The sequence below is a fragment of the Hemibagrus wyckioides genome, linkage group LG28 (genome assembly GCF_019097595.1).
Source record: "Hemibagrus wyckioides isolate EC202008001 linkage group LG28, SWU_Hwy_1.0, whole genome shotgun sequence".
NCBI classification, from domain to species: Eukaryota; Metazoa; Chordata; class Actinopteri; order Siluriformes; family Bagridae; genus Hemibagrus; species Hemibagrus wyckioides.
In genome coordinates this window covers 13,405,725-13,431,859 of record NC_080737.1, presented here as the reverse complement: position 1 = coordinate 13,431,859, position 26,135 = coordinate 13,405,725, and the positions used below count along the sequence as shown (strand labels likewise).

Below are 26,135 nucleotides of genomic sequence, written 5' to 3'. Positions count from 1 at the left end.
CCTGATAAAATATTTTATTTTAATTCTGTACTCTCAGAATTTTCATGCACTACTTTAGATAAATACTCTCTCTCTCTCTCTCTCTCACTCTCTCTCTCTCTCTATATATATATATATATATATGCAACTAGCTCCAAATGACGTGTACTGTACTAATAATGATAATTAATAATGCAGTAATACTATAATAACTATTTTTTAAATAATTCTTAGGGTTTTTCTTTTCATTTAGGTATTGTTTGTTATTGTTTGTGCATTTTCTTCTTCAGTGTTTCCATGGTGATGTGTGTGTGTGTATTTTATATATATCTCTCTGTGTGTGTGTGTGCATACAGGTGTGGGATCAGTCGTCGGTGTAAGTGAGGGAGAAAGAGGAACACAGCCCATCGTTTTCTTGTATCTTACCAAAAAGAAGATTCGTCGTAAGTCATGTGCCACAGGCAAACGTACCCCATGGGCGAAAACCAAGGGTCCCCCTGCACAGTAACGCTGACACAGCACAATCTCTCACTGTAGACGCCTTACGTAAGATTGATATTAATGACCCCCATCTGGCCAGCAGTATGTAGTGATATTAACATTTCTAAACTTTCTTGGAGGGGTTGCTTGGTTCCACGAGTATTTCTTTTCCCCCCACTTTGATGTGGAATATAGAAATAATTCCCTGTCAGAAATGTACAAATGGAGGAAATATGACCCTTTACTGTTCTGTTCACTGTCTTCTGTTTATATTTTCTGTCCCTTTTTTTTTCCCCCCTCCCGACCCTGAAAGCACCACGGCACAGAGATCGTCACGAGCCAACCGTCTCTGACCTTCAGCTATGATCTTAACACCGTGATGCTTTTTGGATAGCACACTCTCAGATCTGTCTCTCTTTCCCCGTGTCCTCCTCCTCCTCCTCCTCTCTTACCCACACTACACTGTCGAAGGAACAGGAACTTTGTAACACTTCAGGATGTCATGTGACACTTGTAAATAAGCAAGTTTCTTCTTCTTCTTTCTTTTTTTTTTTTTTTTAAAGGGAATACTAAGGCTGGTTAAGCCGTGTCTATTTTTGTTAATGAAAAAAAAAGAAAAAAAGTGAGAAGCTCATTTGTAAACAATTTCCTCTTGAATGTCCAGACCACGTGGACCGTGTATGACGTCCATGCGTATGCTTCACAGTGGAACATTTTAGCTTGGGGTCCGTTTTACTGGTGTACGTGATCATCTTGTTGAAGCAAATTCACACCGCCGTCATTTATTATTATTTTTTCTTCTCTCTACCACTTTGCCATCAAAGTTGTAAGATATGTATCTATAGTGTTTAACTGTTGTTTCTCAGAGCACTAGAAGACAATTATAAAGCATTGTGACAATGTCTGGGGTTTTTTTGTTTTTTTACGGCACAGAAAAACGTGACGAGTGATGGCGGTCTGTTAAAGCCGCATGTTTATTTATATTTATATATATATTTATTTATTTATATATATATATATATATATAAATAAATATAAATATATATATATATATATATATATAATGGAAGGTCCTGGTTTATTACTCGAGCCAGCATGACCTTTGACCCTCAGGATATGAATGAATGAATGAATGAATAGCAGAAATATGAGCAGAGTACTATTTCTATTGAAATGAATGCTAATACCGATGATCAGCTATCCGTAGTAAGTTCTCAGTATAAAGTTCCAGCAGCGCAGCGCTGAGTCACTATTGATAGCCAATTCGTACCGTGCCGTCTCACTCTGTAGCATGTAAACCGTGTTTCGGAACAGAACCAGAACCCACTCGTTCAGTTACAGCCTCTCGTTTCCTTCTCCTCGTTACTTGATGCACTTCCTCCATTGTGCTCTTAACGCTGATGTCCAACAACTGCTGACAAGTAGCTTTTCTTGTAGTTTTTACTTTTTTTCTTTCTTTTTTTTTTAAATGTCAAAAGCATTAAGTATACTACTAACTATTAAAAAGAAGCTCTATCTTTCTCGGGGGTGTGTTGTCTTTCATTTCTGTCCTAGAGGCTTTTTAACACAAAAGCTGGAAGCATCCATGCATGCATATATATATATATATATATATATATTGGTGGGAAAGACAGCTTTTGTTTTCAGAAATCAGCATCAAGAATTAGAATATTTTACTTCCTTTTTAACTAAAGTGACCACAGTCGTGCTTTCTTGGGTTCTGAGGTTTATACCTATACAGGTAACTGCCCTTTCCCTTTCAGTGAATACTTCTACAGAAGTCCACTAAAGTGATTATAACTTCTGATGGCCACTGGTTGCACCAGAACTAATTCACTGTTTGTACTTGTATTATAGGCGTATGAAGCCCAGGTCTGAGGAGGTGAATACTTATGCAGGGCACTTTCAATAGGAATCCAGTTTTCACACAGGCTGACTGAAATCCATTGGCACACGTTCTTTTCAAGCCTGATTAAGACACCGTTAGAGCTTGTAAAGTTTGGCTTGGCAGTGTGTTGTGCTTTTATTTTATTCACTTATATGTTTCAGAGCTTCAAAGACTCCAAAAGCAGCAGCAGCAGCAGTACAGGAAGAGAGAGAGAGCGAGAGAGAGAGAGGAGGAAGTTAGAGTTTTTACCAGTACACACACACAATCTTGTTTTCTATCGGCAGCGAATAAACGTGACAATATCTGCGACATTTATCAGCGAGCCAAAAGGTGTGATCTGTTCATCTCTCAGGGGTTTGCTGTGTATTCAGTTCATCCAGCAGTCCAGCAAAAAAAAAAAATCCAAAAAGGCTTCAAAAAGTGCTTCATTACTCAGATTGAAAGATTTTAATTTCAGCATATACACTGTGCTCTTTTTGGACTGTACATGGCATTATATACACACATCTGCTATTCACATGAGCACAGATAGTCGTTCTCTAGAATTCCACATGGCTTTATATGATGTAGCACTGCATATATAAAGGCCTGTGGGGTTTGTTTGTTTTTGTTGTTTTTTTTTTGCACAGCTTAACATTAATCTAGAATCCACATGGCGGAGAGACGACCACTTCTAACATTAATAATAAATTATGTTAATTATTTGATGCCTTAGTTTTGGGATTTAAACCTCCAGTTTTTCGGTGTTGGAAGTTCTACTAAGTCTAATCTAATCTTCTCACGTGAAGCTGATTTGGTTAAGGTTCCTAGAGGACGATAGAGTCGTTGATCAGCATGTTCTGTTCAGTTGGAACTGGCTGTGATGGGTTTCTCCAGCTCCAGGTCAGCAGGAGGCAGCACAGGGGGCACAGCCGATGGGCGGAGGTGCCCGTAACAGGCCTGGCACACACGGTTAGGTTCGTACAACTGCTGATTCGTTGCTTTGTGGTCACAGCAGCTGGCGCAGAACACATTCCCACAATTCCTAAAGGGGCGACAGTAAAGGGGGCAGTCTGTTAAAGTCAACAAAATAAAATCAGCAGCTTGAAGTTTTAGACCTTCAGAAGTTTTCTAATGTTATATGTGTATTCATTTATAGTAAAGATTTTTTTTCTAGACAGTGACAGTGGTGCCAACATCTACATTATGGTTTTGTTTCCTTTCACTAGATCAGGTGTGTCAAACAAACAGGCAGACCCATGTTGGTTATAATGTGAATTAAAAACAACACCTTAAACACAGGGCTTTATACCCAGCTACACATCACCACAAGTGGGGGGGGGGTATTTATGCACTTAACTGTATTTAGAATTTGTTACCATAATTTGGAAATTTGCATTTAGATGTGAATACTAATAAATAAACATGTTTAAGAGTTACGTTATTAATCTATTAAACAGGGCCCCCCCCAGTCAAAAGTTTGGACACACCTAATTCCATGGTCTTTTCTGATGTTTATTTCTTTCTACATTGTAAAACAATGCTGAAGGCGGCCGAAATACACAATAATGTCCTTTGAACAGTTGATATTGAGATGTCTGCTACTGATGCTCTGTAAAGCCTTCATAACGGCTCTAATCTGAGGTGCTGTTAATTGGTGATTTCTGAGGCTGGTAACTCTAAATGAACTTCCCCTCTGCAGCAGAGGTAAGTTTTGGTCTTGCTTTACTGGGATGGTCTTCATGTGAGCCAGTTTCATCATGGTGCTTGATGGGTTTTGTAAATGCACTTGACAATACTGTTCTTGCAAGAACTATTCCAGAACACCTGACCTTCGTGTCTTAAAATAACAACTGACTGTTTTTTGTTGTCATTACATATGGATTACTGAAGTCCATGTGTCTTATTTCATAGTGTTGAAATCTCCAGTATTGTTCTAGAATGTAGAAAATAAATCCCTAAACAAAAAACATTGAATTAAAAGATGTGTCCAAACTTTTGACTGGTAGCGTAGGTGAACTTTGACCTATGAATTGATGAGCCTCTGTCTTTTTATTGCAAAAAAAAAAAAAAAATAGTTCCTGCTTATTTAATTATTATATTATAACTAGTGATTGCACTAGTCTACATATCTAAATGAAGAAATCAGCCATCTTATGCAGACATACACTTTCACCAAACGTTTTGGGACACCCCTCCATATCATTGAATTCTGGTGTTGTTTTTCAGGGGTTGGGTTTGGCCCCTTAGTTCCAGTGAAAGGAATTCTTAATGCTTCAGCAACCCGACAGAACACCTTAGAGCGGAGACTGCGAGCCAGACCTTCTTGCCCAACATCAGTGCCTGACCTCACTAATGCGCTTTTAGAGGAACGGTCAAAAATTCCCATAAACACACTCCTAAACCTTGTGGAAAGCCTTCCTAGAAGAGTTGAAGCTGTTATAGCTGCAAAGGGCGGACCAACTCCATATTACATTCATGTAAAGGCAGACGTCCCAGTTTTGGAACGGCTCACAGTCTCCGCTCTAATTCATCCCAAAGGTGTTCTGTCAGGTTGAGGTCAGGACTCTGAAGTTCCTCCACACTAAACTCTCTCATCCATGTCTTTATGGACCTTGCTTTGTGTACTGGTGTACAGTCATGTTGGAACAGGAAGGGGTCATCCCCAAACTGTTCCCACAAAGTTGGGAGCATGAAATTGTCCAAAATGTCTTGGTATGAAGCTGAAGCATTACGAGTTCCTTTCACTGGAACAAAGTGAAAAAACAAACAAACAAACAAACAAAGATTTGTAGGGGTGTCCCAAAACTTTTGGCAATATAATGCATGTTCCCCCCACCCTAGCTGCTTGTATTTTCTTACTAGTAATGTTGGCACCTCTGTTATCACTAGTGGATGAGAACAATAAATATGACGGATAAATATGTCTGCATGTTGAATTTCAGGTACATGTATATAAGTTCTGCTTTGGTGTAGGAATGGAAAGGAGAGAGAAGGACAGACAGATGGAAAAAACACAGTTCATGCGTGAAATAAAAGAGGGGAAGAGGAATCTCACCAGGCTTCCTCAACAGGTTCTCTGGCACTGTAGGGAGAGAAAGGGAGGAGACAGAGGACAGGATGAAAAGTCACAACGAAAGAGAGAGAGGCGGAGAGGACAGCAGAAGGCCTGAACTGACTGAAGAACCCGCCTTTGTTCATCATCCGAGACTACGCTACTCTACGGCTCAAGGTGAATGCTTAAAGGAAAACACTTTTATCACTTTCCACATCAACTGCAGCATGTGTGTGTTTACCACAGACAAGAAATGACACGTTTCCTGGGCTGGGCTGGGCAGGCTGGGGTGGGGGTCTAAGGGCAGTGATTGGATCACGTTTGCATGTAATCTTTTTAGTTTTGAATTCTCGTCATGAAGCAACGCTTTTTATAAAATATTTACTGTATTAATGTATAAATTTACGTCTGTGGTAATCACACACACTCCAGACAAGTGGTGGACAGAGATTAGACTGAAAAACACTTTTTCTTTAGCATGGCCAGGTTTAGCAAACAGTGTGAGTGTGCTTTGAGGTGCAACATGTAAAGGACAAACAGAGAACATGAACTCGAGTGAGATCAGACGCCGTCTTCACCTGCACTGCTGTTTTCTAGCAGCTAGCCAGAACTTGCTCTCACATCTGTAGCAGTGTGTAGGAAGGTGATCGGGATACCACCGAGGGACCTGGAGACACAAGCAGCACACAGTCTTTACTACACACTACCACGTTTCCTCAACATAAGGATCATGTGAAGAATGAAATCAAATGTTTGATGTCTGCCAGCCATTGGTTTTGATTAAACAGATATTTGTTTATTTGTACACACTGTCTACTTTACTGGTACTAGTTATTTATACCAGTTATCTAATTGTGTGTGTGAACAGTAGATCAGCAGTATCTGACATACTGAAACCAGCGCTTCTGGTACCAACATCGATACCACAGTGTCAGAGATCGCACTTTCTTTATTCATGTGAACGTTAACTGATGCTCTCGACCATGACTTTTGTACTATTCTGCTGTCCACTGATTCAATTCAGTATGTATTGTACAGTGCACTGGACATTGCCTCAAAGCAGCTTTACAGATCAGAAATACAGTACAAAACGTTCAAGATCAATATCAGACTTATATTTTAATTTACTTGTATTTATCCCTAGTGAGCGAAGCCTGAGGCGACTGTAGCAAAGAAAAACTCCCTTAGATACTAAGAGGAAGAAACCGTGAGAGGAACCAGACTCAAAAGGGAACCTCATCCTCATTTGGGTGCAGGTGTACCTAAAAAAAAAAAAACAGTGTCTCTGTGTATCTCCGTTTCATGTAGTGTTAGTGTGGTGTACACACACACACACACACACACACACACACACACACATCAAATCACTTGGTACTGCACTTTCTAATCAACTACATCAGCAATAAAACACCTTCCACATAAACTCCTTTGGATGGAAACCGATCTGTGGTCCAGTATCTAACTCTCTAATCGTTCTCTTACCTGTTTGTCGTGCTGATCCTCATTTTCCCAGCTGCTCTCGGGGAAGAGCTCGGTGCCACAGTGAGACAGATGCACACCCTCCACGTTATTCTCCCCGTCTGGCACAGGAGTCTGGACAAAATTTCACGTGATTGCTTATTACTGACATTTCTTAGTGTATCGGTCAAGCATAAACAGGACATGCAGAAATGTCCACTTTTTCTTTTGCTCATGGATTAGTTTTGTGCATATAACACTGCAATGTAATACTTCAGTGTTTTTAGTCATATCTCCAATTCTCCATCTGTTGCACATGTGTCAATACCACACACACACACGACAAGTTCTATGGTAGTGAGAAAAGGACAGGAAACCCGTTTTCTCACTTATGATGCAAGTCTACAGGCAGCGTGTTTAAAACTATATGCAAACAATCCAGTTGCAGACCGACATCTGCGTTATGATGGAGTTCTGCTCCTCAGCGCCGATGAATTTATGAGTCTGTCAGATTTAATTTAATATACCAGCTCAATGTAGCCTATATATCAGTGTTCATGTTCATCAGCATGCTGTCATTTCTATACAAGGATTGCACTGTATAAATGGCTCTCTGGTATATTGCTATAATAAAAATAAATTCTGTTTTCTCGATAAGTTGTGGGGGGGGTTTTTGATTGTTCGTGTTTGTCCTATTGAGAAAAAAAAAACAAACACTGATGAAGAAATTCTTATTTATAGCTGCTTTAAACTAACTTGGAAATTCTCTCTTATGTCTCATGGAAGTTTCACACCTACATTAAACACAACCAAAAAAAAAAAAAAAAAATGGTAATCTGGTACGGAGTATTACTTTAGGGCTGATATTAGCAAAATGCTGAACCGGATATAGGACATATGGTCAACGGTAAATTTGGAAATGTTTCCATATAGAGAGACTTGAGTGTTCTTGATTTGTATTTATACTTTAAATTGTGCGTTTTGTTTTCTTTTATATCTAACTGAATCAACTCGTTCACACACACACACAATAAAACCATTTGTAAACATAATAGATTGAGTTTATTCTTTTTCAAGAAAACAATACGGGATGAGGTTTTTAGTATCTGCTGATGCTCAAGGTTCCCAGAGTTGTAACATCTCTAGTTAAAGGGGAGACACACACACACTTTGGGATGTTTGGTGATTAGAAAAAAATAAATCAGGGGTAGCGACGACGTCTCTGCATCAAACCATTCTATTGTTGATTATTTTCCTATAACAGAGTGTCCCCAAGTCTTTTATTCCTTCTGTCCTGTTTGATAACCGGAAAGGAAATGTCTTGAGCACAAGAAAAAGTAGTTCTGTCCCTGACAGGATGCATTATACGGATTTAAAGCTTTATTTACAACTACTTATGACTGAAGATTTCATGAAAATTCATATAAAATGTTAAACAACAGACTACAACAACCGCCAACTTCTATGCAAGTGAATTAAAAGTAGAAGAGGAATGCAGGAGATCGTTCTGGTCTCTGGTTAATCACACACATGCTACAGGGATGATACATAGAAAAATGCCGGATTCTATCTTTAACGCTTTAAAGAAGGTGCTATAGAGATTTGAGACGGAGTTTGTGTGTTAGTGTGAGTGTGTGTGTGTGTCTCACCAGCTCTCCACTGACGTGCAGCTTGTTCCACAGCGCCTGCACCTGCCTTTTCAGCGTCTCCACCTGCAGCTGATGTCCCGCCTCCATCTGCCTGAGTCGCACCTGTACGGCGTCCCTGTGCATGCTGAGCCCGTCCTCGCCCAAGTGAGCGCTCTGAGCCGCCATTCGCCCGGGACAGCCCAGCTGTAGAGACCCAGCACTCGCTACGGACGTCTGGCGGCTCAGGGATTTCTGTGAAACGGAGCCATTAATGCGAGGATCTTCACTCGCAGAACTGTCACTGCTCGGCTTCGGGGACAGGGGCTGTGAAGGTGAGTGGAGTGAACAGGGTGTGTTTAATGGTTCTGTAGATTCTTCGTCTGGAGAAGCGGGGTGAGATTTAAGGTTATTATCTAAACAAAGAGGCTCTATAGCAGATAAACATTCCTGGCCGTGTCCTGATTGAGGCGTCGGAGAGGCGACCGATTCCCTCGCGGAATGTCTTAGCCCTTCGTCACACACTGAATCCTCACCATTCTGTTCAGGCACCTCGTCGGACAGCTCAGTTAGACAGGGTGTGCTTACTACTGGTGAGGCATCCCCACCCTGGTTTGCTAAAATAATCCCGTTTTCTATTTTCGAGTCCGCATGCTCCACCCCGTTGACTAATCCCTCATTTGGAAGCCTCTTGTCCAATCCAGTCATTTCAGGACGATGTGTATTACAACAGGCTGCTTCCTCGATGTTCTCCTTGGGTAGCGTTTCTGCTGTTCGCTCCTCTGATCGAAGGTGCTCCTGCCACGTCTCGTTGAGGTTAGGATCGCTGCAGCGACGGTTCGAAGCTGATAGATTTGTTCCTTCACAAGCTGTCAGCAGGTGGTCATAGGAACGAGTCTTTGGCAGTCTGCAGGAAGGAAACTGATCTGTTGAGTTTATTTATAGACGGGTTATCTCTAGGATGTGCATAAACAAGTCAGCTGCATTATTTTACAGTAGGATGTCTGGCTCTGATTATTAGTAATTCTTTGATAAAACTTGAAAGCATTGAAGCATCACACACAGTGTGCCTGAGATAGACAGGATCCTCTGTATCTGTACTGACGGGTCCGTTTCTGAATAAAGCTAGTTATGAAATAAAACTGTAAGTAAGTTAATAGCGCTTATCGAACCAGAGAACTGACTGGTATAGAAGACGGACACGGGGGTGTTTCAAGGAGAAAGTTAACATGCAGAGATGTTCCAAAGCCAATTCTTGTACTTTCATGGCTATTAAAATATCCATGAGATTTTGCATGGGTGTAAAGCTCAATGCCCACAAGCCAAATATTTCTGACTGCTTCATTTCATCTGGCCTGCACCAATCTGTGGAGGGAAAAAAAAAAAAATACTGGAACTTGCCATAGCAATATTTTCTAAAATAGCACCAGGTGGACACCGCATAGCGACCTTCTGTCTAAACCTCTGGCAAGAGGGAACTGGAATTTCTAATGAACCTGATGCCAGAGTCAGTAAAGCAAGCAGTGGAAATAGTTGATGTTGGGCCGGCTGCATTTACAACACATGTTGCATAAAATGTAACAAAAGACAGCAGGACGTTGAATAAACCTTGCCTCACTTATAAGCAAAAAAAAAAAAAAAAAAAAAAAAAGAAGAAAAAAATAAATAAATACACAACATGGTGCAAAGGCTTGCGCTTTACATGCACCTTCTGGATCTCTTGTGTCTTCCAGACACAGCTGGTGTTAATTGACCTCTAATATGATGATCGACTCCAAATGCGTCGACCAAAGTAGCCTACAAAAATGTTAAAAACAGTTCTGTGGTAAAGACCGAGGACATGTATTTTTATTTTCTGCAATGCTAATGTTAAGGTTAGCCACTGTGATTCTCCGTCCCATTACTACGTTTTGTGTTCCTCCTGCTCTACTCAATAAGATAAGCAGATTTACGACAATGTAATAAAGGAGAAAGCAGGAAACGATGCAGATCCTGCAATAGCACAACTTGAAGTAGAATCTATTGAGCTACTGGTGTATTTACCTGCCAGGAGGCGTGTCTTCAGGTGAGGCTGAAGCAGTTGAATAAGAAGCACATGACTCCTCACAAAGCAAGGAGGGGGCGGAGTTTGGCAGGTAGACTGCACTCCACAGCATTAGGTTCCTCACGTGGCATACCGGGTGTAGCACCTGCCATGACAAGGACCAAACAGAGAGAATACAGATGGGTTAAGAGGGGACAAGCACGCTCCTTTTGCTTTTTAAACAGCCACTATGAGCTCAATAGCAATATAGAATTTCTGAATAAACTAAAGGATCTGGTCCAAAAGCATGACCGCAGATCGGTTTTGTGAAAACATCAATTCTTAGATCGAGTCTTATGGATGAAACACCAGTTTAATACCGAGTGACCCAACATCCAGCCTTCGGTTCAAAAGTTAACAAAACTGCAGTTTTAAGGCACTCTCTGCCTATAATGTTGCTTGAGCAGCAGCTTGAAAAGATGTGGAGAAAGCATGCTTCGGCGCTCGCTCTCGGAGAGGGTAGTTTGCAATAAGGTAAACTGGAGGAAGTCAACAACGTCTAATACAGAGACAAAAACAGATCCTGACGCTGAAGAGGAGTGCAAAACAAGTTGTGTAACTGCTGACTGGTCTTTAATTGATTTTGTGGCTTGACATTTATAGCATTTAGGAGACACTCTAATCCATTGCATTTAAATATGATGGAAAAATCCTCGCAATAGTGCAAATGTCTGTTACACTTAATATTAAATGGGAAATTATGTGAATTAGCACAGAAAATAAAATAGCAAAAAAGTTTTTTTTTTCTAATAAGCTGAGTATGTATAGTGCTCATTTAAGATTTTAGTGAAGAGGTTTGTAGAAAAAACAATCTACCCCAGTGGTAGGTTGAACGTCCCCTGGTGTTTTATGAAGATATATGAAGTTTTTTGAAGATGTAATAGAGACAGGGATAGGATTTATAGCTGTAATCTATGCAAATATGACTTATTAATGATTACGGAAAATTAGTGAAGACTTTACAGTTATGCAACAACAAGATGCAAAAGGTCCGAGTTATTTTTGATCACATGGGTTATGAGACTCAACACAGAAATCAGCCTTGAAGCATTGGGCATGCCTGCTCTCTACAATCCCACGGCCAGTTGTGCAACAGTTTTGCGAGTGTCCGTCGGTTTCGTTTTGCTGAATGCTTTTTAAAAAATGTTCTACAGGTGTCTCATGTACTCCGCCAGTCACTGAGCAGAGCCATCCTGAGAATAAAACCCACTAATGTGCGGTGAAACAGGTATAAATACAGAACAGACGCAGTACCGTCTCTGAGTGTGGCGAGTACAGGATGTTGTGGAAGGCTCGGTTAGATGGCTGAAGCAGAGACCAGACGGGGCAGGTGTTCTCCAGTACGCCTCGCTCCTCTCGCTCTTTCCGGCTGTTGCACAGGAATGTCCCGAACAGACATGAGTAGGTGTGCTGCACCAGCTTCACCTGCGTAACACACAGACAGTTACTGCTAGGTAACAACCACTACATCCAGTGTCTTCAGAAAGAAAATTGATTCATTTTCACAGATATAAACTGCAATGAAGCATTAGTAAAAGTTCAGTTAATAAATTGCTGCCCGATGCAATGGATAATTGGAACAGTAGGTGGCGTCTGCTACCAGAAAGGCCTCGTTGAACTGAAAAGAGCAGGGAAACTGCCTCTGCAGCTGGTGTACGCAGTCCAGCCACTGCAGGAAGACGGGACAGCGCTCGTTCACGTCCTCTGCGTTTTCCCCATGTCCACAGCGGTCAGCAAACTTGTGACCGAAATCCAGCCACTCGGTTTCCACCAAAACCTGAAAACCCTACAAAGGTGAAAGAAATGAGTCAGCATTTGCTTATGCATGAATACATACTCTAGAAGATGGAAATATATTTAGTGAGCTCATGGTATTTTTCTTTAATACTGTGTAGTCAAAAAAAAACAACCCTTATCAAACACGAGTGTGTTATCTGGTATGAGGTCAGCAGCACGTCAAAAACATGATTTTTTTTTTAAATGGGCAACTCCACTGAGATGAGCGACTGATCTTCAGATATTGAAATTCCACCCATGTTTACCAGTGAAAGCTTAGAGCAGGCCGAGCCGGCTAGCTGTCAGTACAGGAAAGACAGAAAAAAACATTTGCATATTGTATATTTATAGATCCTGTAGATGTAGATATGCTCCCAGGTAGTTATTGGCTCAATTATTTAAACTATACATTTACATGTAAATATTTAGTAGTTTATAACGATGAGGCACTTAAGTGAAACTGCTTGGGCACTAAAAACAACCTTCACTACTACAGAACTGGGCAAGAACGGACATACAAAAGTACACCATTTAACTAGCCTGTCGTAGCTGGATGACGTATGATGAGTGGATGAGCTGCTTATCGATTATATGATTTAAAAGGAGCAAAAGAACACAAAATAATTGTTGAGGATCCTTTTTTAGGATTTCTGTCCAACTCTGTATTGTGCGTGTGCACCTCCTCACCTCTATGGTTCTGTAGTAGGGGTCAAGCAGCAGTTTGGACAGAGCCACTATCTGCGGCGTGCGATCCCAGCCATCGGAACAGTGCACCAGGACGGGTCTGCTGTCCCGATCCACCGCGTTAACTACCAGCAGAGACGCCTTCAGCAGCAGAGACAGATGCTGCAGCCATTTAGTGCCTTCTAGAGCAGACAGCCAACTGAGAGACAGAAGTAGGAAATAAAAATCGGCACATCTAATAGGCTGCATATTCACCCAACTGAACTAAATACAATTTTGTTTTATATTAAATGTCATGACTTATGACCTCTTTATGCAGTATGGTCACTGACGGGCCAGCCGTACCATATTCTTTCCGTGTATTAATTAATAATCTAGTGCAGCTCAGTGGGATGAGCAAAGTTTGGGGTTTGTTTGGGTTTTTTTTTTTGTAACCAAATCCTGCTTGATCCTTTCCAGAACTTTCTACTAGCCTTGGTCTTCATGATGCAGTGTGTTTAGGTACGTGCTCTAACGAACTCTAGAACTTACCAGGAACAGGTGTATTTATATTAAAGTCAGAGGACACTAATTGCACACAGATCTACTCCGTTAAACTAATTATGTGACTTTGAATCCATTAAACTCTTTGTGAGACTTCTGATGGCAACTAATTGCACAGCAACAAGTTTGAATACTTATGCCATCACACATTTTACGTCCCTGTAACATACATTGATTTTTTTTTTTTCCCTTCACTATGCTTATTTTGTTTAGACTACAAAACGTGAAAAAAAAAATTCAGGAGGGATGAATACTTGGTGTAAAAACCACTGTATTACATAGAAAATGTCAAATTCCTATGCGATACTGCTTTGGAATTTTAAAGACTCATTAAAATGCTCAATATGTTGATTTCTTGCTTTTGCAATCTCTCCTCACAGTCCGGCAGTGTCTTGTGGGGTTTGATTTAAAGTGGTAGAAAGCAGTGCACTCACTTGGTAGGGTCGGGCACTTGTGCACAGAGAGCCCGTAGGCACTGGAAGCTCCTCCTGATGGAGTGGATGTTGGCCATGCCCATGAACATCACCTCACAGTTTGGGTAGTACTCTGCACAAAACAGATCAGAGTCAAAAGATTCTCATAGTTCACCTTCAAAATAAAACCAGATTCATAAAATGTTAAGAGTGCAGAAGGTCATGAAAGCCTGGATAGTCAAGTCAGTCCTCCTTGTCTATTAGAACTGAACCAAACAAGGATTTGGAAACACTGAAATCTGATAAATGAGCATGAATTATCTGTGCCCTTTAGTTTTACTCACAGCAAAAAGGTCATTTTAGGTTGCTTTAACTACTACACGTGTATTCCCATGACAACGCTGACGACACCATCCTTGTTGACTGTTTCTATGGTAACGGTGTTCGTCAGAATAGATGTTAAGCCACAAATCCCAAGTGTTTTCCTACAAACATGCACTACATAGGAACGAGTGGCTTGTACGTTCTGTGTAGTGCAATACACATCCAACAACACACCATTTCAGCCCTGAAGAGGGATCAGTGTAGTCCCACTGCCAGGGGGTAAAATGCAATAAACGCTGAAACAAATACACATTATGCTTTTGATATATGACTGATACGTAGTGATGTTAACCATATGCTTCTGTAATAGTAGCTAAATCAAACACACACTTCACAATCTGAGGTCAAAACGTTCCCCTTGCACAGTGACCAAAACCCTAACCTTGGTTTGGGTTAGCAAGTTTATCAAATGTATTAACCATGATGCTACCTTTAAGTACATTATACATTATGGAATAAGGAGCTCTTAGTCTGTTTTTGAAAATAATTCCATGTAGCTAATTACAGTTAAATCATATGTTATATGTAATCTTTTCATCACAATGACAGGTTGATAATGTTTTGGGATAAAAGTAAGGAATTGTTAGAGAGACATCTGTGTCCTGTTAATCTTTAATACACTGGCTTTCTTCCAGCTTAGCTCTTTTTTATTATGGGGCAAGACTTACGCAAGACAAATCACCATGCTGAGTTACACTTTATCCCATTCACACGTCAGCCAGTGAACTGTCTCTGATATAGTATAGTGACAGAAGCAGATAAAACACAAGTAGGTGTGTGTACCTGGGCATTCACAGCCTCCTCCTTTGGCTCGATTGGCCACAGCAGCAGCGTATGACCTCGCATCCAGTATCAGTAGCTTTTGAGGAGGCGGGGTGTTTGGCTCCACTTCCTCATTGCCATTAGTTATGTCTGGATCTAATACATACAAAATAAATAAGTGCAACCCACGTCAACCAAACATTCTGCAAAACCCGAAACAATTAAATTAGCGGTTAATGAAACAGCTCACACTCACCTGAGCTGCTGTGGACACAGGAACCATTGCTCAGATGTTTAACAGCTGCTTCATCCATGCCACAAGCCTTAGCGATGGACTGCATCAAGTTCTCATCATCTGTATTCCTCCAGCCCCACCAGCTCACCTCGGGCTGCCCACACCGTCCAATCACAGCGCCCGTGCTCGAATGTCTAAGGCAAAATGAAATTCAAGATAAAATACAGCCACTGAAGTCATCTGTGCTTTGATTAAAAAAAAAAAGAGCAACACACACCTGTAAACAACAGCCGGAATTCTCTTCCAGGATCGGAATGCCGCCACGTTCTCTAGCTCTGTGTCTGTGACCCAACTCGGCACCAAAATCATCTCAGGGTAACTGGCACACAGTCTGAAGAGAGAAATTCAACACACACTTTATATAAGAATGAATTACACTTATATTTAATATCATTAATAATCTCTCCAGTAGTGGTGGACGTCTCTACAGACCTCATGATTTAATTTAATTTCATCTGAAGAGGTCATGATGAGACTAGAGACTAAAGAATAGATTTCTGCATTTCTCATGCCTTTTGTAGCCTCTGTTATTTTAAAACTTATTCATGGATTTAAAAAAAAGTTATATATGTTTTTATTATATTTGGCTATTGCATAGTGTTAGGCCTTTGGTATGATGTCTCTGTTCTAATCATGTTCAGCTCCTCATGATATTTACATATTCAAAATTACATCTGAATGTTTAACGCACCACATTTGGCTTGTATTTGCCTATAAGAATTCATTTTAAACAAGCTTCTTAAACCTTTGGGATGAATCCTAAGAAATTGAGTGTTTGTAGTGCACTACATGGCTTCTATACAGCTAGCATGTTGTATGCTTTGTAGTGTGTGTGTGTGTGTGTGTGTGTGTGTGTGTGTGTGTGTGTGAATTATTCCTGCATGAGTACAAGCGGAGATTTTCTTTATCATTAGAAATGCAATATCTTCCTAAAGGTCAATTTTATAATAAAATAATGATCACCTCCTTAAAATTTCTCAACAGAATGACCCACTACCTTCTGTAGTTTATGTGAATAAGCGCAACATTAAAGCCTCAGATATTTGAATGCATTTGAATGATAAACCCTGGTAGTCATTATAGTCGCAATATAATTGCAAATGAATTTTACCGCAATTTACTGTGCCGAAACAAAACTTTGCCTTTATATAGTCATCTTGTTCGACAATGAAAAATCTTTCAAGTAAGACTCAAACATTCTCCCTTTACACAAAGCTGGAATAGTGACTTTTCCATACAATAAAGTGTCCCAGATAAAGAGTCACCTGTAATTGTTGTTGATTTCAGAGATTCTCCAGGCACTGTGGGTGTCGAAGCCCATCCTGCACACTTCGTACCTAAATCGGTTCTTCACGTGTTCTCCTAGAGTGCATCCGAGAGGGGAAAAAAAAAAAAAAAAAAAACACTCAATGAACTTACAACTTTCCATATTAGGGCTTTAAATCCTGTCTAGACTCCTTTACTATGGTGCTGTAATTCCCTAGCAGGATTTCCTCCCAACGACCCGAGGTGAGAGAAATCAGGCTAAAGTCCTGTAAATCTGTATAATTATATAAGTGTGTGTGAGCTGAGGTGTTGTGTAACCTGTACCAGCGTGGCAAATCTCATAATGCAGGTCTCGTTCAGCCGGTACGCTGGCACTGCAGGTGTGGAATGCGAAGGCGAAGAGCTCGTCGAGTCGAGTGGGAGGGCGGAGAGCCGCAGTGAGCCGCCGCAGCCAGTCTTGAGTCTGCTCCGATGAGCTGAAATCACACCTGAGGACAGAAAGAACGGCCTTCGGGTTCATTTTATCCGCCACACTGTATATTAACCAGCAATAAGTTCCAAGAATCTGAAATATATACATTACATTTGAAATGCTCTGCAAACAAACACTACACATCTATGATTGTAGAACCCTTTTGCATGAATAACCAAACACATCATGCAAAAAAAATAATACATTTTTCATTCATTTAATCATTGAGTTATGCAAAAATAAATATATTTCACCTCAATGATATTTAGTTTATTACTTATTATACTCAGCTACTAAGTCACTCTAAACACTTGCAGCAACGATTTTTTAGCCAGTGACTATTTTAAAGTCATTTTATCAGACGATCCCATTGAATAATTAAATTTCTTTTCTAAGTACATCTAGATCTATGTCTAGTATTGAAACAAACCTAGACAAGATTTGAATTAACCTTTAAATAAAAAACCCAACATATTTAATCATCACATAATGAAGTGGGAAGGTTCACACTTGAGTTGATTTACGCATTTCAACGACGCAGATATTTATCTGGCATGGTTTACTGGGTACATACCTACGTTCAAACTAGATCAGTGCTCTGATACCAGAACAACAAGATTCATGCCCCAATTATGCAGGGCATGAAGCGTCTGTTTCTTGCACCGTCATCGTCTATAGTAAATATAAAGTGCAGATATCTGTATTGATGATCACTCTATTGATTTTCACGCTCAAGCACTTTTTGTCTGTCTGAAACATAACCCATGTGCTGTGTAGATCAGATTTAGATACGTTGCAAAATACAGTATGAATCATTCATTTTGAAGCATTTGGATTAAAATGAGAGTTTATGGAATGCATTACAATCTGGTGTTAAATAGACTGAAATGAAATGTATTAAAGGCGGAAGGCACAGCCCTAATACACACCTGATAACCTTGCAGTCCTTACAGACGAGGTGAAGCTGAGTCAATTCCCGACATTCCACACTCTCTATCAGCTGCAGAGGGACCTGAGAGAGCGAAACGTAAGATTAAACATATGAAAGTTCACACAGATTTTAACATGACATACTAATGTGAGTCAATGAAGTGGATTTGTATTACTGCAGGATTTTAAAAAGAGGCTGAATGGCATCTCTACCCCTTTCAATTGCACAAAAAAAGTTGCTCCGTCTCCCACACACGATCGTCTCAGTGCAGCGTGCTAGAACAGAAACCACAGGCATGAAGAGAACAAAGGCTCGTGAAAGAGAGACTTACATTTACGATGTTGTCTTTAAACTTGATGTGAAGGCGGTAGCTAGACAAAGCGATGACAACCTCCTCAGTCGTCTCCACGTACTCCACGCGCTCGCCGTGCAGCACCGGGAACGGGACCTGCACACCCCCGTCACACAGCCACATCCGATGATTAAGACAGAAAGTTCAGAAAGACGAACATAAGTATGTGCACTCGCTGTCCGATGGAATAGGAACACCTGCTTGTTTGTGCAGTTATTTAATCAGATGATCAGGTGGCAGCAACACAATGCATAAAATCAGTCAAGAGTTTCAGTTAACGTTCACATCAAACATCAGAACGGGGGAAAATACCGTCTCTGTGACTAAGTTTATCGTGGTTGGTTTACAGCTTTTAGAAACTGCTGATCTCCTGAGAAATTCAATCTCTATATTTTATTGTTTACAGTCTTTAGTTTCGGTTGATGCCACATGACCGATTGTATAAATGTGCAGGTCTACATGTGTTCCTGTTATAGTGGTCGATGAGTGTATATCAGCTTGCAGGAGTTAACTTGCCTGCAGATGTTCCTTTTCCACATCCGGACTCCCAGCCTCCGGACTAGGCTGCTCCTCTTCACCCTGAAACACACACACACACAGAATAATTACTGTTATCCTTAAGATCCACTCTTATAAATGCATGATCTTGACTCAATATAAGAAGCTGGTATAGAGCACACACTCACCATGGCCCCTATGAGGGAGGGAGGAGGGGGTTGGGGGAAGGTAGGGTCCTCTCCAGAGAGTACCAGTTCTCTACTGGATCTCAAACTCGGGAAAATTTGTTAGCACTGAAAGACACGGAAAGAAATCACCACTTGAGAAAGCTGTACAGTCTGGACCAGGCAGAGCAGAAACTTCAGATACACAGTGTAGGAAAATCTAACCATGCTTTGGCCATTCTGCACTTCAGGTTCATGGAATAATGATCCTTATACCATAGCATGGCTGCATTCTCAAATCTGATTGGTCAAAAGGTGTATATATAAATATAAAAGTTGTTGTTGTGGAAAAGCTTTTTGTTAGGAGACATTTATGTAACATTTATGGAAGTCGTCTCAGGTGTCAGCACTTTGTAACGCTCAGGGTTGTGTGTAGAATTTCTAAGCACAGGAAAGAAGGTCTTCAGGACCGGGGAGTTTACGCTGTCTGGCTTCTCTGTAAAGTGACGAGCTGAATGGTTTTGTCTCACAATAAAAGAATGGGAGATGCTGGTGAGGGAACGTTTCTTATAACGCAAGTGACAAGAACACCTAAATAGTTCACCATTAATGTAAACTGTTTTCTTTTAATACATTAAAAATTGTATCCATTGACAAATCATTGTGGTATAAAGCAGTGTAACATTTCAGATTGTGTTGTTATACAATAATAATAATAATAATAATAATAATAATAATAATAATAATATTATTATTATTATTATTATTACACACTGTCATGGATGCATCACACCTTCCCGGTATATATGGCCTGTAATGTGTTAATCCTTACCATTATCTCTTTCTTTAACATTAATTAAATCAGTAATGAAATGGTTTTTAGTTAACAAAAAGAGGCTGCACTATTTTTTTTTAAACACACATTGCCATTTCCTGTTTGTTTCTATTTCCTGTTTCAGTTTGCTAGAGGTTGTGTTAGTGATCATCAATCACAGCAGCACAGTTCTTTATTGATAGCTAATAAAAATCTATGTGAAGGGAAACTACAATAGCTGGGAGATCAGCATAACATTTCCATGATAAGGAATGAGTTGTAAAAATATCACTCATGCTTAATAGCTGAAAGCTTATAATTTGGTTAAACCATTTGCCTGATGAATATGGCGAGCAGATAAACATCAAATCGATTTATGAGAAAAGCCGAATTATACCATCATAAATGATGAAACCAGCCTCCAAATGTCTTCACGACTTTTCTGTTGAAGGTATTAACCATAATAATTATACAATAATTTGTTTCCCTTAGTCTGCATCAATAAAACTAGCTCACTATATGCGACATAATATTATAACCACTTTTTCAACGAGTCTGTTTCCGGGCAACTAGAAACAAGGCACTGGACAAAACACACCGATTTATAATTTGAGATCGCTGCATCTGTGAGACAGACCAGACCTTCTGAAGTATCCATGCCCATGTTCCCACACTCCGATTTGCTTTATTTGTCGACATACAAATGACAGTCAGTCTCAAGCTCTTTACACACAGCTACCTTCTGGCACAGAATCCAACTGCTGGATCTGCTGAGGAGATTTCTCGCCCGTGTGTTGTGTTCACTCAAGAATCACTTCATACCTCATGTACCTTATCTCTGCCTTGAAACGACGAGAGACTCGAGCCGAGTGTTTTGTTGAAGCGCTTCAGTGGGAAACGACTGACCCCGGAGCAGACCTGCTGGGCTGCGCGTTATCGGATCTGCTGCGAGATACCAGGTGAGTTCCAGATGAGATAATGTCAACATCAGATGCGCACGTGTAGCACATCACATATACACACACGCGTGATCAGGAAAACACAGTTCCCACTGGTTGAGCTGCAGAAATCTCAAGACAACTGAGCAGCAGATCCAAACTACTGTTCCTGCCACAGCAATGATACAACTAAAGAAGATGACTGATAATCACATTACGCTTCCTGTAAGGACTTGTCCCAACAAGAAAACCGCAAGACCTTATATGACTCCCGAACTCAGAGTGATGTCTCCGTGATTCCATGGGGGATGTGATACCAGGACACCAGGTCCACCAAGTCCACTACTGGGCCCTTGAGCAAGGCTCTTAACCCTTAATTGCTCAGTTGTATAAAATGAGATCAAATGTAGATAATGTGCTCTGGATAAGGGCAAATGCACAGAAATTAAAGGGTGTCCACTGTTTTCAGTGTAAACAAGGACAGTGGAGGCATCCAGAGAGAAGACACACTATGGATACGGAACACTTGTGTATGACAAACCTACGGAATAAATTCCCTACCTCAGTCAAAAATATGAAACCATCTTCAAATCCATCATCTAGAAATCGACTGCGATCTACAGTCTTTAAAGACGCTCAAAACAAGTAGGCAGCAGGAAAGTAGAAGGGCTTGAGGTCAGAAACAGATCGACGGTTCGTACCCAGAGGTCTTTTATTCTTACTTTAGCACGCTACACAAATTTAAACACTCCTCCTGTGTTAAAAATACAAATAAAAAAAAAATCATCACAGCAAGTACTAACACAAGAAGAACCAAGAAGAACCTGAATGTGCAGAAATGAACTGTGTGTATGAGAAGCGCCATATTAACATTTCCTACAGGAAAATATGGTGGTGATCCCGGGTTGATTCTGAATTTGGGTCAGTGCATGTGCGAACTTTACACGTACTTCCTGTGTCCATGTAGCCTGTGTCCATTTTCCTTCCCAAAACCTACACACACCCTCAATTCCTCCTGTCCTTGTTTTCATTCATCGCACTCTCAGAAAAGATGAAAGGAAAGAACAAAGTCAAACGAAAGCAATGAGAAGGAGATTATTTCGCATTGTTCTTAAAATAATAGCGTGTTCATGATGCACCAGTAGTAAGGAATGTATTCTATTCATCTCATAGTGTGTCAATCAATCAAACTTTCCCTTCAGCCATTTCACTACAAAAACAGAGCTGTCTAAAGCAGAAGTTGCTTTCTTGAGTGTTCTTCGCTCGTTTCCGTTTCTCTTTTTGTGCGCCGAGCAGCCAATCAGAGACTCCGCCGTTGTTCTAGTGACCACTTATGATTCAAACACTCAAACTGGCGTTGACCATCACCACTACCGCAGCACGCATACGCATGAGCAGGAATTCCTGCAGAGCGCTTTCAGACTGCACCACGATGACCATAGCATTGGCCCATAATCTCTGTTTGACCTTTAAACCTGGACTTCCACTAGGAAACCAGTATCAGTAGACAAAAACACGACACGTCTAATTCAAGGTGTTATAATCAAGGGCATTCGGTGCAGGGAGTGTGTTTAGATGGGAAGAGAAACTAAACAAGCATCTATTGTCATAAAGCAACACCTTGTTATTACAATCACACAAAACAGATGTGCTGTGAAAGAAAAGAAAAAGAAGACAAGCCTCACCATAGAATATTCCCCTCCAGAAAAAAAAAAATGGCTGCCACAAATATGAACCCATCAGATCACGGATTGTTGGTTTATAAAACGCTGTCCCGAGAGGCAGTGTGCGAGTTCCTCGTAACACAGAGGAGGGCTTTAACCATCAGGATCATATGACTCTCGCATTAGTGCTGAAGTGTGATAAAAGTCTGGCCTGGATGATAATTAACCATCAGTGACGGTTTAAAACTCTCCCCGCTGCCAAAACCTAAATACAATTTGACAAACAAGTCACATATTTTCTTTTCAAACGAGAAATTTTACTTCATCGCTCTGGCACTCATCTGGGAAACCTAAACCTGCATAGAGCTCTGAAAAGAAATGCTTCATATTTAGCTTCTGAGTCTAAGACACGTTCAATAACAAAGAATTGATGTGATAATTGGCTGTAAACCCTTTTGTAGGATCAGAGCATAACGATAATCTCTTCTCTCTACAGAGGTACGTGTTGTACGTGTATTCCCGTTGCCCGATAGGATGCCGCGTCCAGATCCTGAATTGCCCACTGCTGTGATTCCTCTTGCCCGAATCATCCATGTGACTCATCTTCTGCTGCTGTGGATGATCCAACATGGATATGCAGAAGATTTTCATTTCCTTAAAGCAGTTTATACCTTTAATCTCACCTGGATACGTGCACCAACGGAAGTGCTGCTGTAATCATAATGTCAGTGATTCTCATTCTGAACCTCAGTACTGTCTGACCACTTATATAAGAGTAACGATTTCTCATCTCACCCAGAAGAGGAAGGGCTCCTTTTTTTAATCTTCTCAAGGTTCCTTCTTCATGTCATTTTTTCTTCCCCTTGTCATTGTCACCTCTGACACGCAAAGAAACTGAACTTTTTAAAACAAAATCACTGCTAAGTGAAAATGTGAGATCCAGATACCCAAATACTTTCAAGCAATTAGAAATAACTACCTTGTTGTACATAATTATTCCCTGTTTCATCTCGTCAATGAGTTTTTTAGAGATAGGATTGAATGTATGGTCCATGGTCTGAAATACGGTCCAAATTGTCACCAAGAAATTGACGTTAAGAATGACCACAACCATATAGAAACAGTATGGATGGTAATGGGCTCGCAAAAAGGGGGATTGGCAGAAGATACCTGGTGTTTTTTTTTAGGGGGGTAGATATGATTCGTTAAGATTTTATGACTTGAACAGCAGTACCCAGGCTCTCAGAGATCAGATTCGAGGTCATATAGTAAGTAAAATCCACTTAAATGATTTGCGTATTAACTTCAATAATCAAAATGTTAGTTCAAAATCTAACATTTCAGATTGAAACATCTTTCATTAACATGTTTATCTTTTTACTTTCCTACATTGCCATGCAACTTCCTGCTGATTTTGCTGCGAGAAAGCTTCGTCTGTTGCTTAATTTTTACCACAGCAGCACTTTAGTCCTTTATTCTGCCCAGCTCTCCCACCTCAAACAAGTCGGCTTCCAAAGCTTCAACTTTTATACTGATACCATCGGTAACATCATTGTGCCCGGCATCTGGCATTGAATATTACTGGAAGATGGCGTGTAAGTGTGTGTGTGAGAGAGGCAGAGAGAGAGAGAGAGAGAGAGAGAGAGAGAGAGAGATTTTATATATATATATATATATATATATATATATATATATATATATATATATATATATATATATATATATATATATATATATATAGAGAGAGAGAGAGAGAGAGAGAGAGAGAGAGAGAAAGAGCGAGATAGAGAGATATAGAGAGAGAAAGAGCGAGATATAGAGAGAGAGAGACAGAGAGAGAGAGAAAAGGAGAGAGCGAGATAGAGAGAGACAGAGAGACACAGCTCTGACTCCCTTGTGTTTGGAATTTCTGCCTCCTGTTACACTCCACACAGCAGTGTCTCCCTGTGACGTCAGAGTGGCACAAAACCGCTCATTTTATTCAACAAAAATAAAAATGAAGAAAAAAAAAACCCAACACACCGGCAACCCAGAAATTAGCGCCGGAATCTGTAAACAGATCAGAGGTGTTTCAGTATAATCACAATCTAATGTGTTTCAGGGTGGAGTCTTCCTTCAAGGGATATGCCTCCAGCTTTTCAGAGAGCGTTAACTTGCCCCCTCTGTGCCATCCCTGCTGCCACGCCCATGGGGCAAAAGCTGCAACTAGAGATAAATTACTGACGTCCTGTAAAATGTGGCTCAGATGATAAAAAGGAAGAGGCAGCCGGTTTGTTTGGCTCTGTGTGTGTGTCCTTGGCAAGCGGGTTGTATACTGCACTGCTAGCTGACTAACGCTAAAGCACCAGCGCTCTCGGATATTTAAACCCAGTACACAGAGGTGACATTCTCTCTACTTTTATCCCTGCAGCTAAGCTATCCGTTCCTTTCTTTACACAGACAAAAACACAGGATTTTAGCTTTTCAACTTAGCTTCACCCGCCGGCTGTCACGGTTAGCTCAGTGTCGGAGCTAGCATGCTAAGCAGTGCGCCTGTAAAGCCCTAGCAGTGTGTAGATCTCAGTGCGCTGGTCTGTACGGGTTTAGACGCAGCCCTGTATTTTTGTTGTGGTTCGGAGGAGGGCGGAACCCCGTCAAACAGGCCGAGGAGGCCTTACACACAAACAGCCTGCTCCTCCACACTCACCTGAGATCTGTCCTTTTCACTTACGACCCACTCTGTCCGGTTCTTTTCGACGATATATCCGCAGAAGAAGAAAAATCAAACCAAAACAAACAAAAAAAAAACAACCAAAGCGCAAACGAGTTGCAGTCGAGAGCCACTTCTAAGCAGCCATCGTTTCAACTCTCTTTTGACTGCTGCGAAGTGGGGGGGCGGGGGGTAAAGTGACGTCACCGCGTCCCGACGTACTCCGAGGTGTCGTGGCGACGTCACGACGTGCGCGCGGGGTTTACGTTGTAAACAAACGAGCGTGGTGCCTCTGTTACGATAGCGCGAGAGTCGGCTCCTCTGCGAACTCGGTTCAACTCGGGGGTTTTTTGGAACCGACTCTTTCAGATTTTGCCATGTTCACTGTCTGTCTTTGACTATCGGTCGTTAATTATACATGATATATATACGTACTCGTAAAAAATAAATAAATAAATAATTAATAGACGTAAAAAAAATAATAAAACACGAGAATCATAGAAATAACACGCGTGAAAAAAAATAAAACACGCGAATCACAGAATTAATACGCATAAAGAAATAAAACATGCAAATCACAGAAATAGCACATGTAAAAAAAAATAAAACACGCGAATCACAGGAATAATACGTGTAAAAAAATAAAACATGCGAATCACAGGAATAATACGTGTAAAAAAATAAAACACGCGAATCACAGAAATAACACACGTAAAAAAAAAATAAAACACGCGAATCACAGAATTAATACGCATAAAGAAATAAAACATGCAAATCACAGAAATAGCACATGTAAAAAAAATAAAACACGCGAATCACAGAAATGACACATAAAAATATAAAACACGTGAATCACGGAAATAACACACGTAAAAAAAAATAAAACATGCGAATCACAGAATTAATACGCATAAAGAAATAAAACATGCAAATCACAGAAATA

General features: G+C 40.5%; 2 protein-coding genes across 8 annotated transcripts in view; one reads left to right on the top strand and one right to left on the bottom strand.

The window, feature by feature from the left end:
• cita (citron rho-interacting serine/threonine kinase a) overlaps positions 1–1,549 on the top strand; it is an 89,957-nt gene extending 88,408 nt beyond the window's left edge. For all 4 annotated transcript variants that reach the window (XM_058382708.1, XM_058382706.1, XM_058382707.1 and 1 more), the window contains one exon: positions 336–1,549. In XM_058382708.1, the coding sequence (XP_058238691.1) occupies positions 336–359 (24 nt within the window). In that variant the 3' untranslated portion in view covers positions 360–1,549. The remainder of the gene's footprint in view (positions 1–335) is intronic.
• Positions 1,550–2,457: 908 nt separating this feature from the next.
• Positions 2,458–25,387, bottom strand: LOC131348102 (myotubularin-related protein 3). 4 transcript variants are annotated; one of them, XM_058382709.1, is made up of 20 exons: positions 25,190–25,387; positions 19,112–19,216; positions 18,942–19,004; positions 18,405–18,521; positions 18,072–18,154; positions 16,989–17,158; positions 16,670–16,766; positions 15,622–15,735; positions 15,366–15,538; positions 15,131–15,265; positions 13,985–14,096; positions 13,011–13,206; positions 12,148–12,333; positions 11,802–11,972; positions 10,508–10,653; positions 8,489–9,371; positions 6,864–6,974; positions 5,960–6,048; positions 5,385–5,411; positions 2,458–3,371 (listed from the first exon to the last, which is right to left on the bottom strand). In XM_058382709.1, exons 2-20 carry the CDS (start codon positions 19,112–19,114, stop codon positions 3,191–3,193), a joined length of 3,057 nt encoding a protein of 1,018 aa, XP_058238692.1. In that variant the 5' UTR covers positions 19,115–19,216; positions 25,190–25,387; the 3' UTR covers positions 2,458–3,190. The 4 variants fall into 4 exon arrangements, with proteins under 4 accessions (XP_058238692.1, XP_058238694.1, XP_058238693.1 ...); XM_058382711.1 differs by having other exon boundaries at positions 16,995–17,158; positions 25,190–25,386; XM_058382710.1 differs by lacking the exon at positions 25,190–25,387 and adding an exon at positions 22,525–22,545.
• Positions 25,388–26,135: the final 748 nt, after the last annotated feature.

Coding starts and splice junctions, on each gene's coding strand:
- LOC131348102 (XM_058382709.1), bottom strand. Junction 15,539..15,621: donor ATTCCGGCTGTTGTTTACAG/GTGTGTGTTGCT, acceptor ATTTTGCCTTAG/ACATTCGAGCACGGGCGCTG. Junction 10,654..11,801: donor ACTCGCCACACTCAGAGACG/GTACTGCGTCTG, acceptor TTGTCATGGCAG/GTGCTACACCCGGTATGCCA.